Source organism: Ovis canadensis, chromosome 17, assembly GCF_042477335.2.
Source record: "Ovis canadensis isolate MfBH-ARS-UI-01 breed Bighorn chromosome 17, ARS-UI_OviCan_v2, whole genome shotgun sequence".
Lineage (NCBI taxonomy): Eukaryota > Metazoa > Chordata > Mammalia > Artiodactyla > Bovidae > Ovis > Ovis canadensis.
Genome location: NC_091261.1, coordinates 82,937,285 through 82,958,447, shown reverse-complemented (window position 1 = coordinate 82,958,447; position 21,163 = coordinate 82,937,285). Strand labels below are relative to the sequence as shown.

Below are 21,163 nucleotides of genomic sequence, written 5' to 3'. Positions count from 1 at the left end.
TTTTCTCTTCTAAGTGTGCTCCAGGGGAGCTTGGGGGTCAGCAAAGGTGGGCTGCAGCCCAGTCTTGGGCCTGGAAACCCCGCCTGGAGCTGACGGCGAGAGGGCCCGGAGCCGCCCCAGGACTCCCGAGGGCAGGCCCGGGTCAGGCCTCTGGTGGAATACCCAGGGGTGAGTGGCCGCAGGCTGCGGGGCGGGAAGCGGGTGGGGTCTGCTCCCCTCCAACCTGTGCTTGAGTCCAGGGGACACCCCGAACCCTGCCACAGAGGCAGGGCCGCCCCTCCAGCTGAGAGACCCTGAGGGACAGATCACGGCTGCGCTGCCCGAGCAAGCGCGGAGGCTTCGGCCGGCGACTCACAGGCCCGTCTCCTGCTCTGCCAGGTGGGATGGCAGGGGGGCCGCTTCCGGTTTCTCCAGCCTGGATGCTGCCAACTGACCACCTGGTGCAACCCTTCCACGGCCCCTGCCCACCACAGGTCGCGACCCTGGGGGCGGGTGACCTTGGGCAGGAGAGCCTGGGGCCCGGCCAGCCTGCCTCCCGCTGCGGGGCTGTGGTTAAAGGAAAACCCAGCCTCCTGGGCCGGGGGGAGCAGGTCTGAGCCCACCCCCACCGCCGGAGCAGGAAGGCTGGCAGTGAGATGCTCCCTGGTGGGAAGAACGCTACTTTCTAATTCACAAGAAAAAGAAGGTAACGAGTGAAAAAATAAGCTACACCCAGAAAAATCTGCTCAACCAGCTTGGGCTGCAAATAGCTTGACGCTTTTCAGAAAAACAACAAAAAAAACCTGTCTTTATTTCGGAAGTTCTCCAGAGGCCGCATTTAGCTGCTGCCGAATCGTCCTTCCTGTCGCCGTAGACGCGTGGGCATCTGTGGCCACGTGGGCATTGGTGCCTCTGTATAAGCCCCACGCCCGGAGGGGTCGGGTTCGAGACAGGGCAGCCTGTCCAGGGGACTGGGGACCGCTGGCAACACACTCCAGAACGTTCGGTCCATCTGAGGCCAGGGACGAGGGCAGAAGCCGGGCTGGACACAGCTTGGCCATCGCCACCCCATCTCTGGGCTGCGGGTCACACTGGCCTCTGGGGGGTCAGACCGCCTCTTTGAAGAAAGGGCCACCGGGAGAGAAGAACCACAGTGCCCTTCACGGGGACACAGAAGGACCACAGTCAGCTCAAAGTGGAGTTAACCCACCAACAGCACCTTCGTGACGTGCAGGACGCCCCCTTCCCTGCGTCCCAGCCCGCTCAGAGCCTCAGACCCCTCGAGGCTGGGGCCCCTGTCCTCAGTGACAGCATGGGGCTCAGGACAGACCCCCCCACCCCCGCTCGGCACACAGGGGCTGTGATTCCCGCAGCCCATCCCCACTGGCCCGAGGGCGGTGCCCTGGGTCACTCACTCATGCCGTCTGTGCCCGGGTGTGGGGCCACCCTGCAGGGCAGGCCCTGGTCAGGCTCAGTGCTGGCCCAAGAGAAGGACCCACGGCGCCGACGGATGGGGGCAGGCTGCTCAGGCCCCCACGGTGAGCACCCCCATGCCCCGCCCCTTCCCCACTGCCCGGCCACCTCCCGCATCCCCCCCGTCAGCCATGCGTTGCCTGCCGGCTTCTGGCTCAGGACTGTCCCCCTCTGAGGTCCCCGCTTTGCAGTGTGACGCTGAGGCCGTTGTGGGGGTGTCCAGGCGGGGGTCCAGGGGTCCTCTTCTCCCAGGGGGTTCCTGGTGCGCAGGAAGGTGTCACCCTCCCCCACCCCCAAACCCTGAGGGTGAGGGGCACAGCGTGCTTTGCGGGCCTCCCGCCTGCTCAGCCCTGCTGGGGGCGGGCACCGTGCCTGGGCACAGACCAGGAAGCAGGGTTCAGAGGGCAGGAGGACAAAGGAAGGCCTGAGCAAGGGCCCTGGGGCAGCAGGCAGGCCTCGGCCCGGGTGGGGGTGTGGCTGTCCTGTGCTGTGGGCCTCAGCCCCGCCCGCCCCGGACCCCAGGGTGCCCTCTGCCCAGACAGGCCGGCAAGGGGGCCGCGGGGACAGCTGCCCCCAACGCAGAGGGCGAGGGGCTTGCGGCACTGCAGTGACTCAGCCAGTGGGCGCTGCTGACCAGGGCCAGGGCCCCTCACCAAGTGCAGGCAGGTCTGGGGCTTCACGGTGACCCAGACCCAGGCCCGCCCTCCCCCATAACCACCTCTGCCCTCCAGGAAAGGCTGGGTGTTGGGGTTCCAAAGGCTGGGCCCCCGCGCCCCACGGTATCCCAGCCCCATGTCCGTCCTGGGGTCATCAGGCCAGGGACGAGTGAGAAAGCCCCCTGGGAGTGAACAGCGGGGCCGTGGCCGCAGGCGGCCAGCCTTGGGCATCCAAGGAAGGGCAGGAAGGCCCCGGGGTCTCGGCTCAGTCCCTCCTGCCCCTCATTCTGGCCACAGGCCGCGGGGGGCTCCTCTGCAGAGCTCTGCCCACCCCAGGCAGCCGATTGAAGGGACCCATGCTGGGCCCCTCTAGTGGGGGGCAGCAGGGGCTCCCGCGCCTCCGTCAGCAGTGGCTTGGAGTGGGGGAAAGCCCAGCCTGAGCGCTTCTGGCTGCTGACCCGCTGGGCTGAGCGAGCCGGACACGGGGCGCACTAGGAGCCGGGCCCGGGGCCCCCGAGCGGGACCACCAGGGGGCAGGCATTGCCAGGACTCCCTCCCGTCCCGCGAGCTCTTGCCAAAGAGCTGGTTTTTGCAGCCATGACTCTGCACAAGCGCCCTGAGGTGCCGGCACTCCCTGAGGGGTCCTGGACCGTCTCACCCCGGAGCGCTCACCCCGTGGACAGCTGGGCCCGGCCTCCTGGGCAGGATGCGCAGCTGAAGGCTAACCCGGTCCTCCCAGCGGGCGCCCTGAAGGCGCCACACGGCAGCACGGGGAGGCGCGCCAAGTCTCAGCATTTGCTGCTGAGCTCTGGGCACCGAAGCGCTTCTCTTTTCCCCGTAAAGTTTCAGTTTTATGTTTTAAATTTAAGTCCATGAGTTTACTTTGAGGTTGTTCTTGTATAAGGTACAAGAGGTTGGCTGATGTTTTTGATGGCTTGTGAGCGTCCACTAGCTCCCAAAGCATTTGCTGGCGCCTTCCTTGTTGAAGTGCTTTTGAACTTGGTTGGGGGACTTCCCTGGTGGCTTAAATTCTGCCTTGCAGTGCAGGAGACCTGGGTTCAATCCTTGGTTCAGAAACTGAGATCCCATGTGGCAAAAAAAATAATAAAATAAAATAAAAAGAAACAGATGTTTGTAATTTGGGTAAGTCCCAATTTACTGATTTTTCATTTTCTACCTCAAGCTTCTTTTGTTCTCTCCAAGAAATCTTTGCCTACTTACCCCAAGGGCATGGACCATACTCTCTTTCTTCGCTAAGCTTTGTATTTTCAGCACCGTCTTCAGGACTGTGATCCGATGTGAATTAATTTGCGTGTCTGGTGTCAGGTAGAGACCAAAGTTTACCCAATTGTTCTAGCACCATCTGTGGAAACAATTGAACCTTCCCCACTGAACTGCCGTGACACCTCTGATGAAACTGAAGGTCTCAGCTTTCTCGTGGACCTTGTTCTGAACTCCAGTCTGTTGTGAAATGACCCTCTGTTGCTGCAGAACAATTTGAAGCCTAGTGACTGAGCACATCAGTTTCAGTTCAGCTCAGGCGCTCAGTTGGGTCCAACTCTTTGAGACGCCATGAACCGCAGCGCGCCAGGCCTCCCTGCCATCACCAACTCCCACAGTTTACTCAAACTCACGTCCACTGAGTCGCTGATGCCATCCAACTACCTTATCCTCTGTCGTCCCCTTCTCCTCCCGCCTTCAATCTTTCCCAGCATCAGGGTCTTTTCCAGTGAGTCAGTTCTTCGCATCCGGTGGCCAAAGTACTGGAGTTTCAGCTTCAGCATCAGTCCTTCCAATGAATATTCAGGACTGATTTCCTTTAGGATGGACTGGTTGGATCTCCTTGCAGTCCAAGGGACTCTAAAGAGTCTTCTCCAACACCACAGTTCAGAAGCATCAGTTCTTCGGCACTCAGCCTTCTTTATGGTCCAACATCAGTGTGGTCATTCTTGAATCTCTCGTGGTTCCTGTGGGTCAGAACCTCGGGAAGGCTCAGCTGGGTCAGCCGTGTTATTTCAGCACCTGCCTCTGTGGCTGCCGGCTGGACGCCTCCCTTGAGCCCTGGGGCTTCTCCCCACCACATCTGGGGGGCTGGCCCACATCCTGACCACACAGGGGCCTCGAGCCCCGGGGAGGTTGCGTGGCGTCCCCTGTCCTGTCACCCGCTGCTGGAGACGCGTGTGAGCACCCTCACGTTCACGGGGCGTCGCGGCTCCAGGAGAAGGTGTGGGCTGGAAGACTCCCCAGGCCTGTCTTTAAAAAATAAAACCTGTAAGCGCTCCTCTTTCCTGACCAGTCCTCTCTCTGCTCACAGCCTGGGTGATGGACGCTGACCTGTCTCCGGCCAGCGGCCGGGGGTGGACTAGGGCAGGGGGTGGGGGATGGCCCCGTCGAGGTGAGTCCCCTGAGGCCTGCAGGACAGCAGGGAGGAGTGGCTGTCCGAGGGCGTGGTCGGGCGTGGGGATGGGCGTGGGACCTGTAGACCCCGGTGCCTCTGAGACCTCTTACTGGGTATGGCCTGGGCCCCACGGGGATGCATCCGGGGCATGTGGCCAGGCTCAGGGACAGGAGAGCCCAGCCCAGCCCGTGGCCACGTGGCTCTGAGTCAGGACAGAGCCCCACACGGCGTGTTTGGCTTGGCCGGGGTTTCTGGGGAGGACACCAGAGCCGAGGGCGACGTCTCAGGCTCGGGGGGGCGCCAAGTGAGGGGGTACGCTCCGGGCCAGGGCCACCCAAGAGTCTGCCCGCTGCGGACCAGCCCAGCGCACGCTGTCAGGGCAGCTGGGGTGGGGCACCGGGAGGCGTTTTGGGGCCCTGCCCCCGCTCCAGGGCTCAGAGAATCCAGCACCGTTTCCATTCTCCCTGCCTGCATGGCCGCCTCCGCTTCCCCACCCATGGATCCAAGGAGACCCTTCCGAGCCCCTGCTGGCGGCTGGCAAGGGGCACGGTCCTCCCCAGAGGGGCTGCGCCGCCTGCAGCACACTGCTGGCCCCGCGGGTCGTCTCGACGATGGCGGAGCTGCTCTGGGAACCTCGGGGCTGACCTCCGGGCTGCTCCCACCACGGGGTCCTTGCTCAGCCCCAGGCGCCTCTGGCTTTTGTTTTCGCTTGCCTGTGCGGACAGTGCCTGGCGCTGGAGCCCGTGAAGGGGGCGCGGAAGTAGCTGGGACCCGCCCAGGGCTGCTGGACCCTCAACCCCCCTGGCAGCGGCTAGGGACGGTCTTGGGGGTCCCTGGACAGCCCCCAGCGGACCACTCCGCTCCAGCCCGGTTTACTGTCTAAGTGCGGGGTCCCCACCTGCCAGCGGATCTGAATCCCGAGCCACTCTTGCCGTACCCTCCCCTCTCGCTCCACGTCCAGCGCGGACTCTGCTTCAGCAAAGCGCCCGCGGTTCCTCACGGAAGCCCAGCACCTAGCAGCCCCACCCCGGGCTTCAGCGGCGGGAGCCCCTTCCTGATGGGCTGGGTGCTGCAAGCCTGAGGCTGGGGCATTTCTGTCTCCTTGGCGAGCGTCCACCATGATCTCCCCGCATCCTCACCTCTGTGTGTCTGCGTCCCGACCTCCTGTCTCAAAAGGTCCTGGGTTCTGTTGGATTGGGGCCCCACTCTAGTGACCTCTTTTCACTCAGCCCGCCTGCACACACGGTCACATTCTGAGTGCTGGGGTTGGGGCTTCAACACTTGGACCTGGGGACACAGCCCAGCCCACGACACCACCCAAGGCCACCTGCTCTGTGCCCCTTGGGCTCGGACCTGGGTCTGACCTCACCTCCGCAGGGGGGACTCCTGAGACCCCGTGTGGTTCAGGCCTCAGGCTGCACCCTCGCAGTACACACAGCCCAACCCGGGATCTGAGCCCTGGCTCCCACGCCAGCCCCAGCCAACAGGCTGCCTCGCCTCCCTTGGAAACACCAAGCTCGCCCCAGGCCCCTGCCCGCGCGCTTTATTGAGACAATTCATCGCCACACAACTTACCACCTAGCCTGTGCTTTCAGAGGTTTCCAGGGCGTGCACAGGGCTGAGGAGTCATTGCCACAAGCATGACAAGAAGGCGTCCTATGGAGGCATAGTTCACAGGCCAGGAGGCCTCCCTCACACAGGGTGCCATTCCAAGAGCTTCAGACCTTCCAAAGCTGTGCCTCTATCACCCAAAGGAACCCGTTCGCGGGCACCACCCTCCCCGGGCCCTGGTCACCACGGGTCTGCACATCTGCCCACTCTGGACGTTGCCTACAGGTGGAATCACACAATACGTAGCCCTCTCTGAGATCCAGCTCTCGAGGCCGCCACACGCGGCCTGAACTGCAGCGGTCGGAACTTCGCTGCATTTACTGAGTGGGCAACATGTTGTGTGCCCGTGCGTTGATGCCACGTGGGTGGTTCCCCTTTCCGTCTGCGTCCACAGGCTGGAATGAGCAGTCGGGACGAATCCCTGTGTGGACACACGTTTCCGCCCCTGTGGAGTTAGGTGCCCAGAGAGCGGAGGCACTGGACCCTGAGGTCGCTCTGCGTCCGATCACCTGGGCTCACCGTGTGGCTTCTCCATCCGGGAGGGAGGAGGCAGCAGGGCAGGGCTGTGGCCGCTGTGTGTGGAATGAGGGTGGGCGTGCCTGGGCACACCCCTTAGTGCCACGGAGTCGGCTTCCGACAGCTTCAGCGGCCCCTCCTCTTGCCCTTCGGGTGCTGTAGGGAGCACCGTGGGCTTGAGGTCAGCACGGTGCACCTCCGCAGGAAGGACGCCTGACCCAGGGGGCTGCGGCGAGGATGCGCCCTGAGGACCCGATGCCCGCGGAGAGGGCAGGCCCAGGGAAAAGCCTGCACGAGGCCCTGGGGGCGTCAGCTGCACAGAGACGGGAGTGGGCGGTGGGGGCCGGGGTGGGGGCGGGGAGAGAGCAGAGCGTCAGCTTGGGGAGACAGAACGTTCTGGAGGCCGTGGTGGGAAGGGCTGCACAACGCTGTGCACGGACTCCGCGCCGCCGGACGGTGTTGAGGAGCGGCTGCAGGGGCGGCCTTTGTGCCAAGATGTGCGCGCACGCGCAGCCGTGTCTGCCTCTTGGCGACCCCATGGACTGCAGCCCGCCAGGCTCCTGTGTCCATGGGATTCTCCGGGCAGGAATACTGGAATGGGTTGCCAGTCCCTACTCCAAGGGGATCTTCCCAACCCAGAGACTGAACCCGAGTCTCTTGCATTGCAGGCGAACCCGTGACTGGCTGAGCCACCTGGGAAGCCCGTGTTAGCAACATCTTACTGCAGCTCCCTCTGAACACAAGTAATAAAAACAGTCCAGTGTAAAGTCTCAGTTTTGCTCTAGGATCGGCTGTGCGAAGCCCCTGGAGTTAACGTAACTGGGGGACACTTGTGAGAGCAGAGCCCGCGATGTGGTTTATCATCATAATAATACTGAAAAAAAGCCGCCGGCCTGTGGGCACAGACGCTGCCTGTGTGCGGAAGGCAGCCCCGGGGAAGACACAATTCTGCACACACACACGTGCTTCCACATGCACGACGCTCCCGAGAGGACACACACAGGCTGGCACAAGCGTAAGGCGCCCGGTGGGACACCCAGGCGCTGCCGCTCAGTGCGAGACGGGAGTGGTTCTCCACACGAGAACTTTCTGGAAGCATCCCGGGACTCAGGGTCAGGCTAGGAGTTAGGGTTAGGGTCACAGTTAGGGTTTAGGGTTTAGAGTTTAGGGTCAGGCTAGGGGTTAGTGTTAGACTGTAGGGTCAGGCTAGGAGTTAGGGTTAGGCCTTACAAATAGCTGTGAAAAGAAGAGAAGCGAAAAGCAAAGGAGAAAAGGAAAGATATAAGCATCTGAATGCAGAGTTCCAGAGAATAGAAAGAAGAGATAAGAAAGCCTTCCTCAGCGATCAATGCAAAGAAATAGAGGAAAACAACAGAATGGGAAAGACTAGAGATCTCTTCAAGAAAATTAGAGATACCAAGGGAACATTTCATGTAAAGATGGGCTCGATAAAGGACAGAAATGGTCTGGACCTAACAGAAGCAGAAGATATTAAGAAGAGGTGGCAAGAATACACGGAAGAACTGTACAAAAAAGATCTTCATGTCCAAGATAATCACGATGGTGTGATCACTCACCTAGAGTCAGACATCCTGGAATGTGAAGTCAAGGGGGCCTTAGGAAGCATCACTACGAATAAAGCTAGTGGAGGTGATGGAATTCCAGTTGAGCTATTTCACATCCTGAAAGATGATGCTGTGAAAGTGCTGCACTCAATACGCCAGCATATTTGGAAAACTCAGTAGTGACCACAGGACTGGAAAAGGTCAGTTTTCATTCCAATCCCAAAGAAAGGCAATGCCAAAGAATGCTCAAACTACCGCACAATTGCACTTATCTCACACACTAGTAAAGTAATGCTCAAAATTCTCCAAGCCAGGCTTCAGCAATACGTGAACCGTGAACTCCCTGATGTTCAAGCTGGTTTTAGAAAAGGCAGAGGAACCAGAGATCAAATTACCAACATCCACTGGATCATCGAAAAGTGTAAGAGAGTTCCAGAAAAACATCTATTTCTGCTTTATTGACTATGCCAAAGTCTTTGACTGTGTGGATCACAATAAACTGTGGAAAATTCTGAAAGAGATGGGAATACCAGACCACCTGACCTGCCTCTTGAAAAACCTATATGCAGGTCAGGAAACAAAAGTTAGAACTGGACATGGAACAACAGACTGGTTCCAAACAGGAAAAGGAGTGCGTCAAGGCTGTATATTGTCACCCTGCTTATTTAACTTAAATGCAGAGTACATCATGAGAAATGCTGGACTGGAAGAAACACAAGCTGGAATCAAGATTGCCGGGAGAAATATCAATAACCTCAGATATGCAGATGACACCACCCTTATGGCAGAAAGTGAAGAGGAACTAAAAAGCCTCTTGATGAAAGTGAAAGAGGAGAGTGAAAAAGTTGGCTTAAAGCTCAACATTCAGAAAACGAAGATCATGGCATCTGGTCCCATCACTTCATGGGAAATAGATGGGGAAATAGTGGAAACAGTGTCAGACTTTATTTTGGGCTCCAAAATCACTGCAGATGGTGACTGCAGCCATGAAATTAAAAGACGTTTACTCCTTGGAAGAAAAGTTATGACCAACCTAGATAGTATATTCAAAAGCAGAGACATTCTTATTTCTCAAGATTGCTTTGGCAATTCAAGGTTTTTTGTATTTCCATACAAATCTTGAAATTATTTGTTCTAGTTCTGTGAAAAATATGGCTGGTAGCTTGATAGGGATTGCATTGAATTTGTAAATTGCTTTGGGTAGTATACTCATTTTCACTATATTGATTCTTCCGATCCATGAACATGGTATATTTCTCCATCTATTAGTGTCCTCTTTGATTTCTTTCATCAGTGTTTTATAGTTTTCTATATATAGGTCTTTAGTTTCGTTAGGTAGATATATTCCTAAGACTTCAGGCTCTACTACAAAGCCACAGTCATCAAAACAGTATGGTACTGGCACAAAGACAGAAATATAGATCAATGGAACAAAATAGAAAGCCCAGAGATAAATCCACACACATATGGACACCTTATCTTTGACAAAGGAGGCAAGAATATACAATGGAGTAAAGACAATCTCTTTAACAAGTGGTGCTGGGAAAACTGGTCAGCCACTTGTAAAAGAATGAAACTAGATCACTTTCTAACACTGCACACAAAAATAAACTCAAAATGGATTAAAGATCTAAATGTAAGACCAGAAACTATAAAACTCCTAGAGGAGAACATAGGCAAAACACTCTCCGACATAAATCACAGCAGGATCCTCTATGATCCACCTCCCAGAATTCTGGAAATAAAAGCAAAAATAAACAAATGGGATCTAATTAAAATTAAAAGCTTCTGCACAACAAAGGAAAATATAAGCAAGGTGAAAAGACAGCCTTCTGAATGGGAGAAAATAATAGCAAATGAAGCAACTGACAAACAACTAATCTCAAAAATATACAAGCAACTTATGCAGCTCAATTCCAGAAAAATAAACGACCCAATCAAAAAATGGGCCAAAGAACTAAATAGACATTTCTCCAAAGAAGACATACGGATGGCTAACAAACACATGAAAAGATGCTCAACATCACTCATTATTAGAGAAATGCAAATCAAAACCACAATGAGGTACCACTTCACACCAGTCAGAATGGCTGCGATCCAAAAATCTGCAAGCAATAAATGCTGGAGAGGGTGTGGAGAAAAGGGAACCCTCCTACACTGTTGGTGGGAATGCAAACTAGTACAGCCACTATGGAGAACAGTGTGGAGATTCCTTAAAAAATTGCAAATAGAACTACCTTATGACCCAGCAATCCCACTGCTGGGCATACACACCGAGGAAACCAGAATTGAAAGAGACACGTGTACCCCAATGTTCATCGCAGCACTGTTTATAATAGCCAGGACATGGAAACAACCTAGATGTCCATCAGCAGATGAATGGATAAGAAAGCTGTGGTACATATACACAATGGAGTATTACTCAGCGGTTAAAAAGAATTCATTTGAATCAGTTCTGCTGAGATGGATGAAACTGGAGCCGATTATACAGAGTGAAGTAAGCCAGAAAGAAAAACACCAATACAGTATACTAACACATATATATGGAATTTAGGAAGATGGCAATGACGACCCTGTATGCAAGACAGGAAAAAAAGACACAGCTGTGTATAACGGACTTTTGGACTCAGAGGGAGAGGGAGAGGGTGGGATGATTTGGGAGAATGGCATTCTAACATGTATACTATCATGCAAGAATTGAATCGCCAGTCTATGTCTGATGCAGGATACAGCATGCTTGGGGCTGGTGCTTGGGGATGACCCACAGAGATGTTATGGGGAGGGAGCTGGGAGAGGGGTGCATGTTTGGGAACACATGTAAGAATTAAAGATTTTAAAATTAAAAAAATAAAAAACTAAAAATAAATAAATAAAAAGCAGAGACATTACTTTGCCAACAAAGGTCCATCTAGTCAAGGCTATGGTTTTTCCAGTGGTCATGTATGGATGTGTGAGTTGGACTGTGAAGAAGGCTGAGCGCTGAAGAATTGATGTTTTTGAACTGTGGTGTTGGAGAAGACTCTTGAGAGTCCCTTGGAATGCATGGAGATCCATTCTAAAGGAGATCAGCCCTGGGTGTTCTTTGGAGGGAATGATGCTAAAGCTGAAACTCCAGAACTTTGGCCACCTCAGCGAAGAGTTGACTCATTGGAAAAGACTGATGCTGGGAGGGATTGGGGGCAGGAGGAGAAGGGGACAACAGAGGATGAGATGGCTGGATGGCATCACTGACTCGATGGACATGAGTCTGAGTGAACTCCGGGAGTTGGTGATGGACAGGGAGGCCTGGTGTGCTGCGATTCCTGGGGTCGCAAAGAGTCGGACACGACTGAGCGACTGAACTGAACTGAACTGAACTGAACTGAGGAGTTAGGGTTATGGTTCAGGGTTGGGCTTGGGGTTGGGTTAGGGCTGCCTTCGAAGGCCAAGCTGAGGAAGGGGCAGGAACCACAGTGCTGGTGGCCCCCCTCGGCCAGGGGCGTCCGCTGGGCAGGGAGGGCTGGGCAGCCCTGCCCCAGACCGGCTCCTGTGCAGACGCTGCGGCCCTGCCCCGCACGCCGTGACAACCTGCAGGGCCCGTTCTGCGAGGGCTGACTAACGGCTGACTAATGGTGTCCCCAGCCCCGCCTGCTGGGCTCCCAGCCCCCCTCGCACTAAGGGCCAGCCCTGTGGTCGCCCCAGTGGCCAGCCAGAGTCTGGAATCCCGGCAGGAAGCACTGGGCCCCCGAGGCTGACTCCAGGCCCAGAGCACAGAGTCCCGCCCAGAAGGCCCGTCTGCGGCTCAGCTGGGCACGACGCACGGGGAAGGATAGACCTCGGGCGGAAAGAGTGACTCGGAGCAAACAGAAAGAGCCAGGTTTGCGGAAAAGCAATTACAGTCTCCTGAGCATGAGGCCAGAGATGTCAGCACAGACAGAGCCCCGTTTCCTCCAGAATCCACATCCCCGCTCTGGAGGAGCCGGGCACTCAGCAGATGAGGCAGCAATAAGAAGGTATATCACTGGTTTCTATTTTCATTTTCACAGTTTGTCATTTCCTAAGAAGCTACGTCAAAGCTGGTTGGTAGAAGCAGAAGAAAATTCCATATTCAGTGAAGAATCGTCTCCTGATCCCTGGCAGATGAACAGACCTCCAATCAGTAAAACGAGAGAGACAAATTCTCCTAGGACAAGTTCCCGAACAAACAGGGATTTCTGCTGCTTTCTCACCAAAATGCCAGCTACCCCCACAGGACAGTTCCCACTGGAGGGGAGACTGTTCTCTGGGGAAGGAGACGGCAGCCCCGGCTCGGCGAGAAGGCCCGCCGGACACACGCACCCTGGGCCCCCGCATTGTGGCCGCAGCAAGGGCAGCCCTGAGCGGACGGGCGGAGGGGCCAGGCTGGCGCGTGTCCCAGCGGCCACTGGCCCTGGGGGGTGATGTCCTGATGCAGAGCCGCACACGCCGTCTCCCGACCCAAAGCGGCCGAGGCACGGGTATCACGTGCCTATACCGACCGCACCGCAAGGGATGTTTGGGTAGATTCAGGTGAAAATATTACAGTCAGGGACTTCCCTGGTGGTCCAGAGGCTAAGACTCTGTGCTCCCAACGCAGGGGGCCTGGGTTCGATCCCTGGTCAGGGAACCAGATCCCGTGGGTGGCAACCAGGACCTGGTGCAGCCAAATGAGTAAGAATAAATATTAAAAAAAATTAAAATTAGTCTCACCCATCTCTCTTTATTTGTTTATTTTTTACTATGGTTTCTAGAAAATTTTAAATTATGAACGTGACTTGCATTGATAGAAAATTCAGGAGCAGAATCTCCAAGCTCATCTAGAGACTCAGTATATGATGAAGGTAGGGGAGCGGTGGGCTTTCTGAAAATAAATCGACACAGGGACACAGCTGGGGGCGTCACATAGAAACAGGGATGTGGGCTGCACACCGCCCCCCCATTACAAAACGAAATTGCAAGGCAGCCAACGCCAACACTGACGAGTGAAACCACAGGGGCACTGAGCTCTGAAACCCGGGCCAGCTCCTCACAGACGGGGCAGGAGGCGGCCAGCTCCTCACAGACGGGACACGAGGACGTGCAACTCCACACACATAAAAGACACAGGTTCAATGCGATAGACTTGCATCCCCGCCCACCGTAAAACCGAGCGGGAGAGGTGAAAATGACGGGGCAGGGCACACCTAGGGGCTGATGTGCCAACATTGGAACATTTAAGGACACCCAGCAAGCCGGGCGGGGAGAGGAGACTGTGCAAAATGCAGACGATGGTCAACAGGCAGCGGGAGAACAGGCCACGCACACACACGCACACTCATGCACACTCATGCGCTCAGGCACACACGCACACGCACACACACGCAGTCTCACGCACACTCACGCCAGGGAGAGTTCAAGCAAGTGGCCTTGCCAGGCAGACCACTCAGGCCAGAGGTGGGCGCAGGCTGGGCTCACACACTCACACGTGGGGGCAGCCCAGGCCGGTCCGGCGGCATCTGAAAAGACGGGACATCCCTTTCCCCTGGGACCTGCGACCCCCTCTGGGAATGTGCCCTGAGGCTCACGTCCAGCAGTGGGGAGACACATGGGCAGTCGTCCTCGTTAGCAGGCCTCACGAGCCTGGAGCAACCTAGAACCACAGCGCAGTAGCCCGGCAGCAGAGGGTGCGGAAGGCTCTGTTCTGCGGGATAAGCTGATGGTTCAATCTCAGTTGTGTCTGACTCTTGGGACCACATGGACTGCAGCCCAGCAGGCTCCTCCATCCATGGGATTTCCCAGGCAAGAATACTGGAGTGGGCTGCCATTTCTTTCTCCAGGGGATCTTCCCGGCCCAGGGATCAAACCAGGGTCTCCTGCATTAACAGGTGGATTCTTGACCAACTGAGTCACCTGGGAAGCTGGGATAAGACAGGCCTGCAAACCCTGCCACCAAAAACGGAGGGGTGGGAGTCAGGGTCACGGCCAAGACAAAGCACGTGGCCCCTGAGCTGGGGGGGAGCCAGGGTATGGCCAGAACATGGCATGTGGCCCGTGAGCTGGGACATAGCACGTGGCCCCTGAGCTGGGGGAGAGTCAGGGTACGGCCAGGACATGGCGTGTGGCCTGTGAGCTCGGAAGGGCAGGCTGGAGGGCCAGGGGCCTAGGGCTGGGCAGCGGCTGGAACCGGCACCAAGTCCCAGCGCAGAACGGCCAGGTGGGGTCAGGTGGGGTCGGGGGAGCTGGTCTGGAGGGGTCCAGGGCCCCACCTTGACGCGTTGAGACAGACCAGGGTGGTTCTGGGAAGGCGTGGCCAGGCCGGTTTTCTGGGGGAGTAACGTGCGGTCAGCGGGCACCCAGATCCCCGGAGGCAGGAGGCGGCGCAGGCGGGGTCCTCGGGCGGGGAGTGGGGAGCGGGGCGGGCCGGAAGGATGGCGAGACGCGGAGTGAGGACACGGATGTGAAGCAACCCCGCGGCCTCGCCGCTGGAGCCCGCCCCGCTGCGGTTTCCACACTCGCCGGCTTCGGCCGCAAACCGAAGGGCAAACTGCCGGCGCGAGGGTGCGGCGGCCGCGGAGCCCCGCTGCTCCGCCCTCCTCCGGGCCCAGGTGTGCCCCGACACCCCCGCACAGTCCACGGGCAACAGTCCACAGTCCACGCACAGTCCACAGCAACGGGCCGGCGGGTGGGGGGAGCGCGGTCTCTGCACAGGGCGTGTCGCGAGCGTGGTGGGGGGATTCGGGGACCCCGTCCCACCCCCAGCAGGGCCTGGGGCCCCGCTCCCCAAACGGGTGGAGGCCGCGCTGTGGTGCAACGCGCTTCTTTGGCAACTGTGAGCCACAGGGAGCTTGGCCTGCCCCGAGAGCAGAAGCCGCCCCGTCTCCGGGAGGGACAGCAGCAGGCGGCTGGCCCCACAGCGCCCCCCCGCGCAAAGTGAGGACCCCCGAGCGGCGGCGCCCCTGGCGCCAGCCCTGGTGGCCTTCGCTCAGCTCCTCCAGCGGTTACATTTTGCAGAACTGCGGTGACGTCTCTGCCCAGAGGGACACGTGCTGCTTCTTAGCCACGCCCACTTCCCTCCTGCCCCACCCCCCCCACCTGCAGCCGCTAATCGGCTCTCCATTCTCGCATATTTTTTAAATTTCAACAGTTAGATGAATGGAAATGGACGTGTATGCAGGCACAGCGTGATTTATCAGCTTCACAGATAAACGGCGTGTTGTTCGTTTGCTTTTATTTTTCACAAACTGAAGGTCGGTGGCAGCCCCGAGTAAATGAAGTCTGTTGGGCCATTTTTCCAACAGCACTTCCTCACTTTGTGTCTTTCTGTCACGTTTTGGTAATTCTCACGAGATTTCGAACTTTCTCCTCCTCACTGTGTTTGCGGGGTGACCTGTGGTCAATGCTCTGGGATGCTGCTACTTTGGCCCACTGAGGCTCAGATGATGGTTAGAAGTGTTCAGCAAAACTCTTGAATTACGGCCTGTACATTTCTTTTTTTAAGACACAACGCTGTTGCATACGTAATAGGCTACAGTCTGGTGTAAACACCACTTTTATTTGCACTGGGGGAACAAAAACTCCGTGTGATGCTCTTTGCTGCGGTATTCGCTTCGTTTCAGTGGTCTGGGGCCAAACCCTCCGTCCCCGGGAGGGCGTCTGACCTTTTGGGATTGTCTTTCCCATATCTCTGGTGCCTCATCCAGGTGGCTGTGCTTATCGGTAGCCCGTTCCTGGTTTCTTCCAGCAGACCTGCACAGCCTTCTGTGTCCATGTTCTGTGAATGTTTTGTTAGACTTCCATGTATCTCATCCTGTGAAGAATTTCAAATGGTCTGTGCTTAATTCTTCAGGAGCGTGCTCAGTTGCTGCATTCGTGTCCGACTTTTGTGACCCCATGGACTGTAGCCCACCAGGCTCCTCGGTCCATGGGATTTTCCCTGCAAAAATATTGGAGTGGGTAGCCATGCCCTCCTCCAGGGGATCTTCCCAAACCAGGGATCGAACCCACATCTCCTACGTTGCAGGTGGATGGTTGAGCCACTGAGGAAGCCTGTGTGTTTCATTCTAACATATAGAAAATACAGTTAATTTTTGGAAAGTTTATCTTACATCCATGGAGCAGAGTCCATGGAGGACCTTTGCTTCCCAGTGGGGCCTTCCAAAGACACCACGGCCAGACCGACACTTTGATGGTGACTCGAGAGAGATGCTGAGCAGAGAGGCCCCTGACTTGAGGATACTGTGCTGTTTAAGACGCTGAGTTCATTACAAAGCAGCAGTTACTAACTCGCCTTCCTTGGCAGCATCTGAGTTCCCCGACCAGGGACCGAACCCGGGCCCCCTGCAGTGGGGAGGACGGGCCACCGGGGCGCCCCTCTTTCCTAGTTTAATGGCTCCTGAGGTGGGTTCAGGTTGGTTTGGCTTGTTCTCAACTAGAGCTGCGACTAACTCAGAGGGAACAGGCCAGGTGGTGTGGCCCCTCCCCTGTCCACTCTGCTGGCGCAGGTCGGGATCAGGAGGAAGGGGTGGCTGTGGTCGGGGGGGCGGGCCCGGCAGTCTGCGCGACTGTCCACGCCTGAGTTTGAAACCTAAACGAACGGCACCCACTGAGCTGCCCGGGGGCGGGGGTGCAGGGGGAGAGGGGAGGCGGGGGGCGGACAGGGCCGGGCTCCAGACGGCCAGGCGCTGAGCTGCTGTCCGAGTTGGGGTGGGGGGAGGAGGCTGGAGGGCAGAGACTGAGAGGGGAGGGCGGGAGGGGCTGACTCCAGACTCCAGACGCGCCAACGGCTTCAGGATGTTCCCACGATCCTGGCTGCGTTTCTTAAAAATACCTTCAATTCCAAAACTGACAAAGAGTGCAACCTACCCGGTCCATCCAAGCCAAGAAAAACACTCAAGACTCAAACACGCTGTGCGACCGAGAGGGGTCCCGCCAAGGGGCGGGCCGGGAGCGACTCTGCCCACGCCCAGCGCCCGCGCTGGGCCTGGAGCCGCCGCAGCGCTGAGACCCAGCCTCTGCGGACTCACATTGACTTTTATTTTTAAAACATTTTAATAGGGTTTATTTTTAGAGCAGCTGAGGGTCACTGCAAGACTGAGCAGGAAGCAGAGCGGTTTCCCACGCGCCCCCCCCCCCCCCCCCCCCCCCGCCATCAGCACTCATCGCGGATAATAGCCGAGACTCCGCCCACGTGTCTGCCTCACGCAGGGTCCTCGGTCTGCGTCGGGCCGCTCCTGCCCACGCCGCAGGGGGACAGCAGCGTGATGGCTTGGGCCCACTGCAGTGCGCGGCAGAGCGGGGTCTCCGCCCTGAGCACGCCCCTTCTCCCCCTGTTCAGCCCTCCCTCCCCCAGCCGCTGGAAACCCCGGGTCATTTCACTGTCTCCCTAGCCCCGTCTTCTCCAGACCCTCATATGCTGGCAGTCACAGTGTGCGGCTTTGTAGACTGGCCTCTTCCACTCAACAATTTGCATTTAAGACCCTTCTATGTCTCTTCATCTTTCTTTCTTTTTTAAATTTTTTTTCTTAATGTGGACCATTTTTAAAGTTTTTGTTGAATTTATTACAATATCGAGACTTCCCTGGTGGCTCAGAGGGTAAAGCGTCTGTCTACAATGCGGGAGACCCGGGTTCGATCCCTGGGTTGGGAAGATCCCCTGGAGAAGGAAATGGCAATCCACTCCAGGACTATTGCCTGGAAAATCCCATGGATGGAGGAGCCTGGTAGGCTACAGCCCATGGGGTTGCAAAGAGTCGGACACGACTGAGCGACTTCACTTATGCTTTCGTTTTCTGGCCAGGAGGCATATAGGATCTCAGCTCTCCCACCAGCGATCAGACCAGTACCACCTGCACTGGAAGCTGACGTTTTAACCACAGGACCGCCAGGGAAGCCCCTCCTTCCATGGTGTGATGGCTCCTTTATTTTTAGTGCGGAATAATATTCCATCGTCTGCCTGTACAGTTTCCTTATCCATCCACCTCCTGGAACGGTGCTTCCAAGTTTGGGCAATTACCCATAAAGCAGCAGCCACCCACACCCACATGCATATAGTTGTGTGGACAGACATTTCCAGCTCCTCTGAGTAAGTAAATCCCAAGCAGCACGACTGCGATCCCAGAGCAGGAGTGTATCCAGCTGTGCCAGGCCCTGCCCAACGGTCTTCCTCCACGGCCAGGCCGTTTTCCATCCTCACCAGCCGCGTGAACCCTACTGCTCCACACACATTGGCTTTTGAAAGTAACACTTACTGCTGCTGCTAAGTCGCTCCAGTCGTGTCCGACTCTGTGCAGCACCATAGACGGCAGCCCACCAGGCTCCCTCGTCCCTGGGATTCTCCAGGCAAGAACACTGGAGTGGGTTGCCATGTCCTTCTCCAATGCATGAAAGTGAAGAGTGAAAGTGAAGTCACTCAGTCATGTCCAACTCTCAGCGACCCCATGGACTGCAGCCCGCCAGGCTCCTCCGTCCATGGGATTTTCCAGGCAAGAGCACTGGAGCGGGTTGCCATTGCCTCTATTACTATTTGAATTTTTAAATTTTATACTGGAGCATGGCTGATTCACAACATCACGTCAGACTTAGCGTAATTCGCTTATTTCTCCTGGCATAAAATGTCTCTGTAGAAAAGTTGAAAACTTAAAAGGAGAGCATACAGAAGAAGATGGAAATCCCCAGTGGTTGTCTGCCCCTTCACCTGTTCATCAGATAAACGAGCCTCTCCTGGGAGGGGTGTGCCCCAGGCCAGGCCATCCAGCAACCTGCGCGACCTGTCTTCACCTGGGGGAGGCGGCCAACCAAACGCCAAGCGGGTCCTCCCACAAGCCGCTCTGCGCGACCTGAGTGCGTCGCATAGGGCCGAACAAGCCGTGCTGCCTGGCCGGGTGCCGACGGATCCCAGTCTCCCAGACACACTGGACCTGCCCACCTCGGGCACTCCGCCAGTCCCCTCCTGAGAGAGTGCCCGGGTGGCCACCACCGAAAGCCCCATTCCCAGCCCGTCACCAGCTTGGCTGTCACCCCTGGCCACGGGACAAAGCGCTGGGGCGTCTGGGGGCTGATGCTCTGTGTGAGTTCGTCTCAACAATCTCTGAAAAAGTGAAAGTGTTAGTCGCTCAGTCGTGGCCGACTCTTTGGGACCTATGGATTGTAGCCCACCAGGCCCCTCTGTCCGTGGGATTCTCCAGGCAAGAATACTGGAGTGGGTTGTCATTTCCTCCTCCAGGGGATCTTCCCGACTCAGGGGTCAAACACTCCATCTCCTGCGTGGGCAGGCAGCTTCTTCCTTACCACGAGCACCACCTATCTACGCATGAGATAATACTACAGTCCAATAATATTGGGACCCCCATATGCTCATCAGCTGATGGATATATAGGGTTTCAGTTAATATCCTCTCACCCACAGATGGATATAGACACATAGATAAAGATCTTAGATACATGTTGGATAAGGAAATCGCAACCCACTCCAGTATTCTTGCCTGGGAGATCCCACGGGCCAGAGGAGCCTGGTGGGCTACAGTCCACGGGAAGCAAGAGTTGGACACGACTTAGTAGCTAAACGGCAACAATAACACCCATCAGCGAAACTTTAGAAGTATTAACATTTGGTTCATATCTGTTTCGTTTCTTTCATGCCCTCTGCTAAAGTATTTTCTAGCATGGACCAGGCATATTTTCACTCTTAAATATTCTGGGAGACATTAAAAGGTGCAAATTCTAAAATATGATCACCAAACCCTCATCACATCTGACAACGTAAGACACAGGGAAACGTGATTCCTTTCAGCCGCCCAGAGTCAGCTCACCCCGGCTTCTCCCCAGGGTTCCCCGGGCGCCCTCTGCCTTGAGGTACAGGGACTGCAGCTGGCTTGGGGCCCGGGCCCGTCTTCAGCCCTGAGCAGAGTGAGGGCCACAGCGCCCCCGTGTGGCTCCCGCTGCGCCGTGCGGAAGGGCGGCGTGAGGGGACCTCAGCCCCACCGGGAGCCGACACACTCCTGCAGGAGCTGCTCATCACCAGAAAGACGCTTGCTTTACTTTGGAAGAAGAGCTTAGAAAGAAACACGAATTATTCTAGCCGAAGTGATTTTCACATTACTGATCTCTTCTGCGGCTTCCCAGGCAGCTCTGATGGTGAACCCGCCTGCCCGTGCAGGAGGCGCTAGAGGCCTGAGTTCAATGCCTGGGCGGGGAGGGTCCCCTGGGCGAGGGCATGGCCACCCACTCCAGTATTCTTGCCTGGAGAATCCCCGTGGACAGAGGAGCCCGGTGGGCTATATAGGCCATGGGGTTGCAAGAGTCACACACGCCTGAATAATTAAGCCACATGTGTATTTTAAAAGCTGTGCAATGCCATGACCTACCTGGCTCCACAGCATCTTCATCACCTCCCAAAAACGCTCTGTGCCCATCAGCTGTCACCCCCATTCTCCGCTTCCCCCAGCCCCTGGCGACTTCTGATCACTTGCCGTCTCATGCACGCAAACAGAAGCCCAGGCCAGCACCTGGCTTCCTCCCGCTCAGCACCAGGGTCTCAAGGCTCCCCCGAGTGGCCCCGTGAATCAGGACTTTGTTCCCTTCTATGCCTGGCGGACATTCCACCGCATACATGTGGATGGACACACGTCGCCCACACACGTATGTGACTGGTCACTCACATTTCTGTCGGCGGACATTTGCGTCGTTTCCATTTTTGGCTGTTAGTTTTCCTGGGTGTGTGCTTGGGTGTGGGATTGCTGGGTCTCACAGCAGCTGTGTTCGCCTTTGAGCAGCTGCCCGATCGCTTTCCACAGCAGCTGCGCTGTTCTCATCTTACTGGGTGTATGAGGGTTCCCGTGTCCCGACATTCTTGCCAGTCCTCATCACTGCGTATCTTTTCAACGAAAGCCGTCCCGGCGGCTGTGAAGCAACATCTCACTGGGGCTCTGACTTGCATCTCCCTGATGGTTAATGACATGGGCCGTCTTTCCACGCACTTATTGGCCATTTTTG

At 56.6% G+C, this 21,163-nt stretch overlaps 1 protein-coding gene and 1 non-coding gene across 2 annotated transcripts in view; one reads left to right on the top strand and one right to left on the bottom strand.

Moving 5' to 3' along the window:
- Positions 1-20,862, bottom strand: part of SEPTIN5 (septin 5) — a 30,574-nt gene extending 9,712 nt beyond the window's left edge. The window contains exon 1 of the mRNA XM_069558609.1: positions 20,830-20,862. Within this exon, the coding sequence (XP_069414710.1) occupies positions 20,830-20,862 (33 nt within the window). The remainder of the gene's footprint in view (positions 1-20,829) is intronic.
- Positions 12,750-12,822, top strand: TRNAG-CCC (transfer RNA glycine (anticodon CCC)). The gene has a single exon. It is a non-coding gene; the product is annotated as a tRNA-Gly (tRNA).
- Positions 20,863-21,163: the final 301 nt, after the last annotated feature.